This window comes from Perna viridis, chromosome 15 (assembly GCF_037379345.1).
Source record: "Perna viridis isolate PV_CMFRI_1.1 ecotype Kerala chromosome 15, ASM3737934v1, whole genome shotgun sequence".
NCBI classification, from domain to species: Eukaryota; Metazoa; Mollusca; class Bivalvia; order Mytilida; family Mytilidae; genus Perna; species Perna viridis.
This window is the reverse complement of record NC_142459.1, coordinates 6,676,512-6,689,572: the sequence shown is the minus strand read 5'-3', so window position 1 is coordinate 6,689,572 and position 13,061 is coordinate 6,676,512. Positions and strand designations below refer to the sequence as shown.

The 13,061-nt window shown below is 33.7% G+C and overlaps 1 protein-coding gene across 4 annotated transcripts in view; it reads right to left on the bottom strand.

Moving 5' to 3' along the window:
• LOC148596727 (CD109 antigen-like) overlaps window positions 1–13,061 on the bottom strand; it is a 57,634-nt gene that overhangs the window by 42,863 nt on the left and 1,710 nt on the right. For 3 of the 4 annotated variants that reach the window (XM_088563182.1, XM_088563183.1, XM_088563184.1), the window contains exons 2-6: window positions 3,294–3,354; window positions 2,260–2,417; window positions 1,972–1,997; window positions 1,057–1,210; window positions 507–577 (exon numbers count right to left, since the gene is read on the bottom strand). In XM_088563182.1, the coding sequence (XP_088419308.1) occupies window positions 507–577; window positions 1,057–1,210; window positions 1,972–1,997; window positions 2,260–2,417; window positions 3,294–3,346 (462 nt within the window). In that variant the 5' untranslated portion in view covers window positions 3,347–3,354. The remainder of the gene's footprint in view (window positions 1–506; window positions 578–1,056; window positions 1,211–1,971; window positions 1,998–2,259; window positions 2,418–3,293; window positions 3,355–13,061) is intronic. The other variant, XM_088563185.1, reaches the window with a different exon arrangement.

Sequence of the window (13,061 nt, the reverse complement as noted above, 5' to 3'; positions counted from 1 at the left end):
TTTTTTACCTATGACTCACATTTTACATGATTCTTAGATGGAGTGCTACTTCAAGTTTTTGAAGTGATCAATAGATTTGATTATCGCAAACTGAGTTGACATGAGACAAGTCACAGTATTGTAGTCAGTATGAGCTTTCTATGGATTTTGTATTTCAGATGTTTATATTCTTAGCATGCTAACAATTTCTTCTGTCCTCATATTGGACATTCAGTTTAAAAATAATCAAGACCATGATTTTAGTGGAAATGAATAGAATGTAATCCAGGGACAAAGACCAGACATGGGAAACAGATAAACACAACAAAGAACATAAAGTAAATGAGCAGCTCGGACTCAATGGAGTTTTGTAATATCAATCCAAACCACATCTCTGTTATGGATATCGGACATCAGTTAAAGGCAGTACTAAGGCGACTGTGTGGGACGAACGGAGTACAGACAAACCAGTCAAAGTAATGTACACTATCCAATAATAAAAAATAGTTTGTTTTTTTTTTACTTACGTATATTTCAATGTCCATTTTCCCGTAGTATAATCGTAAGTTAGGGTAGGTGGCAAAAGTTCTGAACCGGACTGTAAAGATGAATATATGTTCTTTTTTAACTGTTACTGATGTAAGTGCACAGGATTCAAATTTCAACATTTGAATTTTTTTTAAAGTAATCAAACTCCCACAAAATAATTTTAGTCCTAAATCAGTGAATGCTGAATAATATGGAACATTTTCTGTCTTTTGCCAAACTTATGAAATGATCGTTGTTATGCTGTCAAAAAAACAATAGGCCCACAGCAGCGCTAAGCTTGTCATAAAAGGCGACTTAACAATGCTCAGAACCCTGACCTTAGGCTAGGGCGCTCTGTCGAAAGACCAACTGGGTTATGTGTACCAGGTGGTGTTTTAAATCGACAATAGAAAATATGTCAAGATAAAATGCATTTGTTTTTTAACTTTTGAATTATAATAAAAAAAAACTTGCATACATTTGTAATTATTGATGATACATAGTGGAATAGAGAAGCACCGAAACAGATTTTAAGTCTTGAAAATATACCTGGTTGTCCAGCTTTGTAAATGCCCTTGTCTGTCTGAATGTGAACAATTACCCCATCTTGTCTATTTGTAATTGTCGTCTGTGTCTCGAAGGTCAGTCCGCCAGTTCCTTTTACCCTCAGTGGATATCTATCCTGACCCAGGTTTGATGGTATCTTTGTAAAATGGATACAAGTAGGGAGTGATACAGAAATTAATTGTAAGATTATAAAGGCAAATTAAGTAAAAATTGTTCACTTTACCACCTTTACAACCAAAAGGTATGACCGACATGACAAACAGCCCAAGAATAAATATATGAAACGAAAAACATAAAAATGTTCAAACAGATAATAATAATAATAATAATAATAATAATAATCTATATAATTAAGTACCAATCCATATAAAATTTAAACACTGCCTGTGGTAAGGTGATTCATGGTGTAGGAAGCCCCAAGGATCAGACGATGCTTTTTTGGTCTGCATATGCTATAATTCTATGTAACAATAGTCCTTTCTGTATTCAGATCTGTACTTTTTCAAAAAAACTACAATTTCACCCACTAAAATCAACAAAATCAAACCAAATCAAGAACGATAACTCTTACAAAGTGCTAATTTCATGTGCAATCTATATAAATATATAAATTTTATCTCAAAACTGCAATCCCAAAATGAAAAAAAAAACTAAGACTGGTTATGTGATGTATGAAGGTTTCTTAAAAAGAAATAAAATTTAGTTTGTTTGGTTTTTGATATGCATGAATCACCTACTTCTGAATTATTTTATAAATTTATAAAACCTGCTACTTAATGCCACAACGCTTCCATCCACCGTCAATGAATAAATGTATCCAGGTAAAATTACCACAACAAAAGAAATGCTATTTTTACTTTTCAGGAAGAATTTAGTTTCATTCTATGTTGCACTTACCATTAATTCCATCAGGTTATTGGAATCTACATGCAAGAAAATAATCAAAATATTATTTTCTAATAAAAAACATAATTAAATAATTTTGAACTAGTAACATGCATTTTTTACTTGCACTTTTGAAGCAATGTAAATAGCGACATGTGGTACTCTCTATATGGATAAACTATTTGGTTTAAATATGCTCAATATAGCTATTCATATGTGCATATCTTTATCATTTGGTCTCAAACTAGACCCATTATCTCTCATATAAGCCTTCCTTTAACGTATTGAATTGATACTAACCTGGTGTAAACGTTCGAATTTGACTGACTATAACATTTCTAGCTCGGCCACTAAGTTCCGCCTTGACAGTTACATTTCCCTGTGCTTTCAAAATATGTACACCAATATTCTGCTTCACCCCTGAACGGAATTCTTTTGGTGCAAATATAACATAGGTGCTGTGCAATAAAAATTTAAATCATTAGGTTCGGTACAGTTTATAAGTGTAACATACATCCAAAGTCGATCAATCATATATCATGCTATAGGTAATTCCCCGATAATACATCTATTTCGACTAATAGACTAATTCGACTAAAAGTCATTATACTGGTAATCAATACGAATTCAACCTTTGACCTTAAAAGCATTGAGAGCTAGATTATCAGTCGTCTGACTGGAACTTAACCGGTTATACCGAATTAGAATCGGTGTTAATTTCATAGGTATTTCTACCTAAAACTGAAAAGGCATTGGCTGATTGGGTTCACTCTGTCTGCAATATTTTCGTATAACAAAATTCTATATTTTTTCTTTTAAACTGAATTTGCTGAAATTGTACCTAATAGATAATAAATAATATATTTTTTTCAACATGCTAACAATTATTATGTTTTGTACGTTTCCAACAACCTGTTGTGTTTTTTTAGTCATAATGCATATTCAACAATAAAACTCCTCTAAGATACAGGAAGGCAGCCAGCCATACACGTATGATCCGAGAGTGTGCTTTTGTTTTTAATAAAAAAAGCATATGGTTTTGAATCGGAAGACTTATTCAAAAATCGAAAGCATTAAGCAGGAATATCTCGAACAAAAATTAACTGATCTTTTCTTAAAAAATATACATGCAAAGTAATATGTTCCAAAAATGAAATTGGTGCATATCATCGGTCAATTCATATACGACATATTTTTTTTTCTTTAATTTGATGCAGAGATTCGATTTCCTAATGTAGATTAGACAATCAAACTTTCCATTGTTATGGCGAAAAAAGAAAACTCTAGAGTAAATTCTGCTATTTTGAATAACCACTACGATTACAAACACTCACCTTTTAACAAGACTTGAGTAGGTACAAATTATCATTAACACAAGGACAAACATCGTCGTCGCTATCGAGAAATGAATGAATAGCAAGCTCATTCTAGGTCTAGTAATAGTGGTTACACTTCATTTATCATTGAGCAGTAATTATGCTCCTATCAGTCACTATCACTAGTCATCATGATACTTTATACTGACTGATTATAGAATTATTGAGAAAGGAACATAATTCTGAAAGGTTTCGATACACTTTACAACTTAATAAGTATGCAAATCATTCATTATCTGCAGGATGTTGCTTTTAAAAAACATGTAGATTATATGATCAGATCTAACATGAAGCTGTAACGTTTCATTTTTTGCAGTGATCTAGTTGTCGCGGTTTTTTTTTTTTTTTTTTTTTTTTGAACAGGAACAGGAAGGCGCCAATGTGGCACACACAAAATTTATATTCATCAGTATATAACATTAACTGTGTATGACAAAACATAAAACAAGAGGCTCCCAGGAACCTCATTCGCTCACCTTGTTAAATCGTAATCAAGGGAACCAAGGTTATACATGTAGCAGTAATCAAAAGAATGTAATCCAGGCACAAAGACCCGACATGGAAAACAGACATACACAACAAAGAACATAAAGTAACCAAAACCATACATACAACGTAACAAAAGCAAATGAGCAACTCGGACTTCACTAAAAACTGGAAACATGGACCAGGTGCACCGGTAGGGTAAGCGTCCTCTGCATTTCTAGAAACACCCGCCGAGTTACTCATAAAAAGTCAAGTCCGGGGTAGACAAACGAGGAAAGAAAAACTATGACCCGTTGAATATATCAGTTTTCATGGTGCAGATGGATACACCATAACGATCCACGAGTTCATGATGACGACCATAAAACTTCTGTTGTAATGACTTCAATCTTGTAGCAACATAGCCATGTTCCAGAAGCCTATTTATTAGAGTTCTAGTGCGATACAAAAAGTAGTTTCGGCAAGCTCTGGCATAACATATGAGTTGTGATATGAACACTCTATACGCAGGTGCTGAAGGGATGTTGCCACAGATGAAAGGAAAGTTGACAATTCTGAATGAAAAGTCATCACGTTTGTCGTAAAGTTTGGTCAATAGTTTTCCTTTACCATCGATTTCTAAGTGTAGGTCAAGATATGAGGCTGACTTCACAGTGTCTGTAGTAGTCTTTATCGCAAGTTCTTTTGGGTAGATGCGATGTATCAAATCCCCGAAATTAGGATTGTTTAAAGATAATACGTCATCTATATAGCGGAAAACGGAGATTGAAGGATGTAGCCAAACGATATTCTTTCTTTGGGATCAGATCAGCTATAAGTCCGCAAGTAAAGGAGCACAATTTGTTCCCATTGGAATGCCGACCGTTTGTTAAAAAACACGTCCACCACAGTGGACAAACATGTTGTCGATTAAAAAGTCCAGCATTTTGTAAACATCTTCCTCTGTATATTTGGAAGATGATTTAGAATTATTTCTTACAAAGTATGAGGAATCTCTACCAAGAACTATATATTTATATCTAGGTGTACCATCTCTTTTGGGAAAACAACGATGTATAATGTTTTTAAGTCGGGATTTTAACTGAGTATGGGGAATAGAAGTATACAGTGTAGAAAAATCATAGGTTTTAATGCTTGTATACTCAGATAATAGACTTGAACTAATTGTTTCCAAAAGGTCTTTCGAATTTTTCAGGATCCGCATTGAATCAATACCACTACGGGAGTAACAAGTGTTGTGATAGGACTGCAGACCCTCTTTGACAGTTGTGAGTATGAAAGTTAAAAGTTTTGAAAGAGGTCTGATGGTACATTTTGCAGATCCATCCATGAAACGTTGTTTGTATGGATTCTTGTAGAGTTTAGGAATCCATGACATAGATGGTAAATCACAATCATCGTCCTTGGTAGAGGGAACAAAAGAGGATAGTACCGATTTATGGTTTTCCACAATCTCTTCTTTTAGAGAGTGTGGTAGCAGTATAGGTCTTATCACTGCTATTATTTTCTACGTCTACCTCAGATAATAAACATTGGATGTAAAACGTTTTGCAGACTAAAACAATGTTGTTTTGTGCTTTGTCTGCTGTTACGACAACATATTTGTCATGTATAGTAGACAATGTTTTTGTTACATCGGGGTCTTTAATGTAGCCTTGACACTCATTGACCTACATAAAACTTTCGTTTCATAATTAAAGACCTCACGGCCTTTAACCAATCTGACAGAGAATCAATGTCTTCTGGTTCTCGTTTTATCCATTTTCTCGCATAGTCCGCGACGGCATCCATAAGAACTTTAAAGTTATAATTCCTATTTATGGAGCGTGGTTCACGGTGCTTGGGACCTTTAGAAAGGATATTACGCAGAGATTCGTTTTCGATGATGGTTAAATCTCCCGTAACGACGAGACCAAAAGGACCATATTTGAATGGAGAGGTTTTGCAAGAACAGTCAGTTGGTTTAGCCTTGAAGTCCTCAATCTCGAGGTTCTGCAATAGCCTTTTATAATTGAAAATTTTGGATGCAATGGGTGAAGTATAGGAATATGAAATAATTGGTATGAATTTGTCTTTGAAATATGGGGGAATTGTGTTGGTAACGTAATAAATTTAACAAGGAGTTGTTCAGCAATATTGATTCAAGAAGACTTCCGTAGGACTTATCATAAGGAACATTTCAGCAATCTTAGTTTTGAAGATGTTGGCTGAAAACTAAGGAACCCCGTCATGTTTCACCTTTCAAAGGCAATAACTAATACAAGGAGTCGTCTGACAACTTTGATCCCTTCGAAACTTCTAGGCCTTATAACAAGGATCATTCCTGCAATTAAAATAATTTGACTAGACCTGACGGTTTTGGAGAATGGATATGTTAAAAAAAACAATTGTCTGACCCCTATGTTCTATTTTAGTAACGGCCATGTTTTTCGGCGGTTCAAAAAATATCAGTTTTATGCAAGATACCCCAAGGAACATTCATACAAACTTTGGTTCCAATTGGTCCAGTATTGTGAAAGAAATAACATTAAAAATAGCAAAAATTAAAAAAAGGGCAATAACTCCAACATGACTTAACAAATTAAAACGAAGATTTGCTATAGATAGATCTCATGTTGTTGAACACTTTAACCCATCTCAGAATTTCCCTAAACCCAACGCTTTTGGAGGTAAAGGCGAAAATCTACTTTCTGACCCCTAAGTTCCATTTTATATAACGGTGACATGTTGTTCGACGGGTCAAAAATCCCACGTCAGTTCAATGCAAGATACCCCAAGGAACATTCATACCAAGTTTAGTACCAAATGGTAAGATAGTGTCAGGGGAAAAGATTTTGGAAAAGAAAAAAACATTAGAAATAGCAAAAAAGTCGAACAAGGGCAATAAATCCAACGTGGCTAAAAAGATTAAATTAAAATTTGACCGCAGATAGATCTCATCATGTTAAACACTTTTGCCTTTGTGTATGAATTTGGCTAGACCTAACGGTTTTGGAGATATAGGCGAAAACCTACTCTGACCCCTATGTTATATTTTAGTAACGGCGACCATGTTTTTTTCGACGGATCAAAAATCCCCAAATCTGTTATATGCAGGATACCCAAGGAACAGTCATACCAAGTTTGGTCCTAATTAGTAAGGTAGTGTCAGAGGAAATGATTTTACAAAAAAAATATGATGAGCAAAAGAGCGTCAAAAAAGGGCAATACGTCCAACATGGCTTAACATATTTTACTTTAAATTTGACCACAGATAGAATAGATCTCATCATGTTGAACACTTTTACCTTGTGTAAGAATTTGACTAGACCAAACGGTTTTTGAGATATAGGGGCAAAACTACTGTCTGACCCCCATGCTCTTTTTTTTTTCTGTAACGGCGGACATGTTTTTCGGCGGATCAAAAAAATCCCCACATCAGTTCTATGCAAGATACCACAAGGCACATTCATACAAACTTTGGTCCCAATTGGTCAAGAATTGTCATATGAGATTTTTTAAAGAAAAAAAAACAAACATTATAAATAGAAAAACGTCGAAAAAGGACAATAACTCCAATTGATTATACTTAAAATTTGACCACAGATAGGATAGATCTCATCATGTTGAACACATTTACCTTGTGAAAATAACAGTTTTGGAGATATACACGACAAACTAGTGTCTGACCCCTATGCCCTATTTCATATAACTGCGGACATGATTTTTGACGTTTCAAAAATCTCCACATCCGTTCGATGCAGGATACTCCGAGGAACATTCATACAAACTTTGGTCCCAATTGTTCAATAACTCCAACATGGTTTAACAGATTAAAACGAAAATTTGCTATATATAGATCTCATCATGTGGAACATTTTTACCCTATGTCAGAATTAGGCTAAACCTTAAGTGTATGGTGATATAGGCGCAAAACTAATTTCTGACCCCTCTATTCTATTTTAGTAACAGCGAACATGTTTTTTGACGGATGAAAAATCCCCACATCAGTTTTATGCAAGATACCCAAAGAACATTCATACCAAGTTTTGTCCCAATTTGTAAGGAAGTTTCAGAGAAGATTTTGGAAAGGAAAAAAAAAACATTAAAAATAGCAAAATAAAATCAAAAAAAAAAAAAAAAAAAAAACTCGGAAAAGGGCAACTCCAACACAGCAAAACAGATTAAACTTTAAAATTTGACCACAGATAGATCTCATCATGTTGAACGCTTTTACCTATTTCAGAATTTTGCTAAACCTAACGGTTTTGGAAATATAGGCGAAAAACAACTTTTTCCCCTTTGTTCTATTTCAGTAACGGCTATGTTTTCGACGGATCAAAATTCACCAATTCCATACAGGATACCTTCATACCAAGTTTGGTCCAGATTGATCATGTACTGTCAGAGGAGAAAAGGTTTGAAAAATTGAGAATGACGACGGACGACGACGGGTGCCAAGTGATGTCATAGTTTTGGCATGAGCTAATGACAATTCGTGCACGATTCATAAGTCCAACTATTTTAATGAGTTGTCATTACCGTGTTTATGAAATGTAGGATTTTGCATTTAAACTGACCGGACAGTGTGAATATAATTCTCGTGTATCATTGCATTCTCCGGTCGATTTTAAAACAAAATCGCCAGTCAAAGCTCAAATACTATAGTTAAGATAATTTTTTCCTCTTAGCCGTACGATCAAAATAATTGGGAGTGTAAATACAGATCATAGTCCGAAAAGAGTTTGTTTTTGTTTTCTTATTTGATTTACTCACGTGGATCTATTACATTTTCACGCGGTCTAACGTTTAGTTGAGGTTTGGTTGAGAAGCAAGCTAACAATTGGTTTTTGGGAGAGATACATGAGTTTGGGGTACAAAATACTCGATTTAAAATCAATTTAATAAACAATGCCAAATCAAATGAGTCCTTTCGGAGACCATATATATAGCTTTCACATTCTACAGTACAAAAGCTAAATCGAGTTATCGAGTTTACCTTGCGTAACCATCACATATACATACGTGGAACTGAAGGACGAGGAGTATAGGCTAAAAACCACTAATTCAACTTTCCATAGGCTTCTATGCTAATTTCACAATATTCAATGGCTTCTCTGGACTTTACCTTAACTTTAACCTGCAGAGGACTATATATCAGCATGATTCTACATATGTCAGCTCACAATCCTCAGAATGGCATGTGGGGTTAGCAGACTTGCAGTGCAGTACTGGTCACCGGAAGTGAAGGGTCTATAAATAGCATGGGAAATCCCAGTGTTTTCACAAGATAGGGGTATATATAAAAATCATTATGGAGATTAGGCTTCACATCACAAGAAGCAAAATGCACCTATAAAATGTACAGAAATGTTTTTCCTTTAAGAAACTGTTTAAATTTTTTAAATAAGATGAGAACTTTTTTCACAGCACTATGAGGAACAGGGGTAATTTTTGCGTAGGACTATTTTTGCGTACGTTCCGAATGCTCATTGGTTGAATTGGTGGTCTGTAACCTAAAGAGTCACTTTTTGTCTTAGAAAAAATAAATAACTATACAGGTATCTTCCTACACACATACTGAATGCATTTGCAAAGTTTCAGTGAAATGTGACAAGCACTTTTTTAAGTATTTGATTTTTAAATATAGGGTAACCAAGTTGTGCGAGCAAAAAAGTGACAATATTCTACCATACTTAAATGCATTAAATATTTGCAAAGAACTTTTTCTGACTTTTCAAATAAAAATATCAATCACAACTTGTTTTTAACAACATTAATGAAGAAATAGTTTTAAAAGTAATCATTTTCTGAGAAATTGGTCTATTTTTAAAAATTTATTTCTGACATGCCTCCCCCTTTTTCTTGATCACATGTCAAAAATCCTAAATCTTTAAATTTTCACAAAAGGTGATATATTTGGCTTTAAATTTGTAAGTACAGTGTTTTCACATTAAAACATGACCAGTAAAGGGCACCTAAAGCAAAAAAAGTACTCAATAATGGATTTTCCATGTTGCCATAGGGGAATGCTGATATGGCCTTAACCCCAGTAATGAAAGTGAGTTTTTCCTCATTTCTAACCTAATTTTTGCTCAAATCTACACAAAACTTGATTTCAAGTGCTTATTACCACCATATTTAGGTAAATATAGCCCTCAAAGTTTAATATTTGATATTTTTACTAAATTTTCTACACTTTTTACAAGATAGGACATAAAAATCAGCCAAAAAGACCAATTTTCCATAATTTGGACCTATAACTTAAAAAAATGCATATTTTGAAGGATTTTTGTAGTGTATTCATCTCATGAATAAGTTAACAAGATCTTCAAGTAGTTTAAAGCTATTTCAAGAAATTTTTCATTTTGCCATGGCTTCATCTTAAGGCTAAAAACCACTAATTCAACTTTCCATAGGCTTCTATGCTAATTTCACAATATTCAATGGCTTCTCTGGACTTTACCTTAACTTTAACCTGCAGAGGACTATATATCAGCATGATTCTACATATGTCAGCTCACAATCCTCAGAATGGCATGTGGGGTTAGCAGACTTGCAGTGCAGTACTGGTCACCGGAAGTGAAGGGTCTATAAATAGCATGGGAAATCCCAGTGTTTTCACAAGATAGGGGTATATATAAAAATCATTATGGAGATTAGGCTTCACATCACAAGAAGCAAAATGCACCTATAAAATGTACAGAAATGTTTTTCCTTTCAGAAACTGTTTAAATTTTTTAAATAAGATGAGAACTTTTTTCACAGCACTATGAGGAACAGGGGTAATTTTTGCGTAGGACTATTTTTGCGTACGTTCCGAATGCTCATTGGTTGAATTGGTGGTCTGTAACCTAAAGAGTCACTTTTTGTCTTAGAAAAAATAAATAACTATACAGGTATCTTCCTACACACATACTGAATGCATTTGCAAAGTTTCAGTGAAATGTGACAAGCACTTTTTTAAGTATTTGATTTTTAAATATAGGGTAACCAAGTTGTGCGAGCAAAAAAGTGACAATATTCTACCATACTTAAATGCATTAAATATTTGCAAAGAACTTTTTCTGACTTTTCAAATAAAAATATCAATCACAACTTGTTTTTAACAACATTAATGAAGAAATAGTTTTAAAAGTAATCATTTTCTGAGAAATTGGTCTATTTTTAAAAATTTATTTCTGACATGCCTCCCCCTTTTTCTTGATCACATGTCAAAAATCCTAAATCTTTAAATTTTCACAAAAGGTGATATATTTGGCTTTAAATTTGTAAGTACAGTGTTTTCACATTAAAACATGACCAGTAAAGGGCACCTAAAGCAAAAAAAGTACTCAATAATGGATTTTCCATGTTGCCATAGGGGAATGCTGATATGGCCTTAACCCCAGTAATGAAAGTGAGTTTTTCCTCATTTCTAACCTAATTTTTGCTCAAATCTACACAAAACTTGATTTCAAGTGCTTATTACCACCATATTTAGGTAAATATAGCCCTCAAAGTTTAATATTTGATATTTTTACTAAATTTTCTACACTTTTTACAAGATAGGACATAAAAATCAGCCAAAAAGACCAATTTTCCATAATTTGGACCTATAACTTAAAAAAATGCATATTTTGAAGGATTTTTGTAGTGTATTCATCTCATGAATAAGTTAACAAGATCTTCAAGTAGTTTAAAGCTATTTCAAGAAATTTTTCATTTTGCCATGGCTTCATCTTAAGGCTAAAAACCACTAATTCAACTTTCCATAGGCTTCTATGCTAATTTCACAATATTCAATGGCTTCTCTGGACTTTACCTTAACTTTAACCTGCAGAGGACTATATATCAGCATGATTCTACATATGTCAGCTCACAATCCTCAGAATGGCATGTGGGGTTAGCAGACTTGCAGTGCAGTACTGGTCACCGGAAGTGAAGGGTCTATAAATAGCATGGGAAATCCCAGTGTTTTCACAAGATAGGGGTATATATAAAAATCATTATGGAGATTAGGCTTCACATCACAAGAAGCAAAATGCACCTATAAAATGTACAGAAATGTTTTTCCTTTCAGAAACTGTTTAAATTTTTTAAATAAGATGAGAACTTTTTTCACAGCACTATGAGGAACAGGGGTAATTTTTGCGTAGGACTATTTTTGCGTACGTTCCGAATGCTCATTGGTTGAATTGGTGGTCTGTAACCTAAAGAGTCACTTTTTGTCTTAGAAAAAATAAATAACTATACAGGTATCTTCCTACACACATACTGAATGCATTTGCAAAGTTTCAGTGAAATGTGACAAGCACTTTTTTAAGTATTTGATTTTTAAATATAGGGTAACCAAGTTGTGCGAGCAAAAAAGTGACAATATTCTACCATACTTAAATGCATTAAATATTTGCAAAGAACTTTTTCTGACTTTTCAAATAAAAATATCAATCACAACTTGTTTTTAACAACATTAATGAAGAAATAGTTTTAAAAGTAATCATTTTCTGAGAAATTGGTCTATTTTTAAAAATTTATTTCTGACATGCCTCCCCCTTTTTCTTGATCACATGTCAAAAATCCTAAATCTTTAAATTTTCACAAAAGGTGATATATTTGGCTTTAAATTTGTAAGTACAGTGTTTTCACATTAAAACATGACCAGTAAAGGGCACCTAAAGCAAAAAAAGTACTCAATAATGGATTTTCCATGTTGCCATAGGGGAATGCTGATATGGCCTTAACCCCAGTAATGAAAGTGAGTTTTTCCTCATTTCTAACCTAATTTTTGCTCAAATCTACACAAAACTTGATTTCAAGTGCTTATTACCACCATATTTAGGTAAATATAGCCCTCAAAGTTTAATATTTGATATTTTTACTAAATTTTCTACACTTTTTACAAGATAGGACATAAAAATCAGCCAAAAAGACCAATTTTCCATAATTTGGACCTATAACTTAAAAAAATGCATATTTTGAAGGATTTTTGTAGTGTATTCATCTCATGAATAAGTTAACAAGATCTTCAAGTAGTTTAAAGCTATTTCAAGAAATTTTTCATTTTGCCATGGCTTCATCTTAAGGCTAAAAACCACTAATTCAACTTTCCATAGGCTTCTATGCTAATTTCACAATATTCAATGGCTTCTCTGGACTTTACCTTAACTTTAACCTGCAGAGGACTATATATCAGCATGATTCTACATATGTCAGCTCACAATCCTCAGAATGGCATGTGGGGTTAGCAGACTTGCAGTGCAGTACTGGTCACCGGAAGTG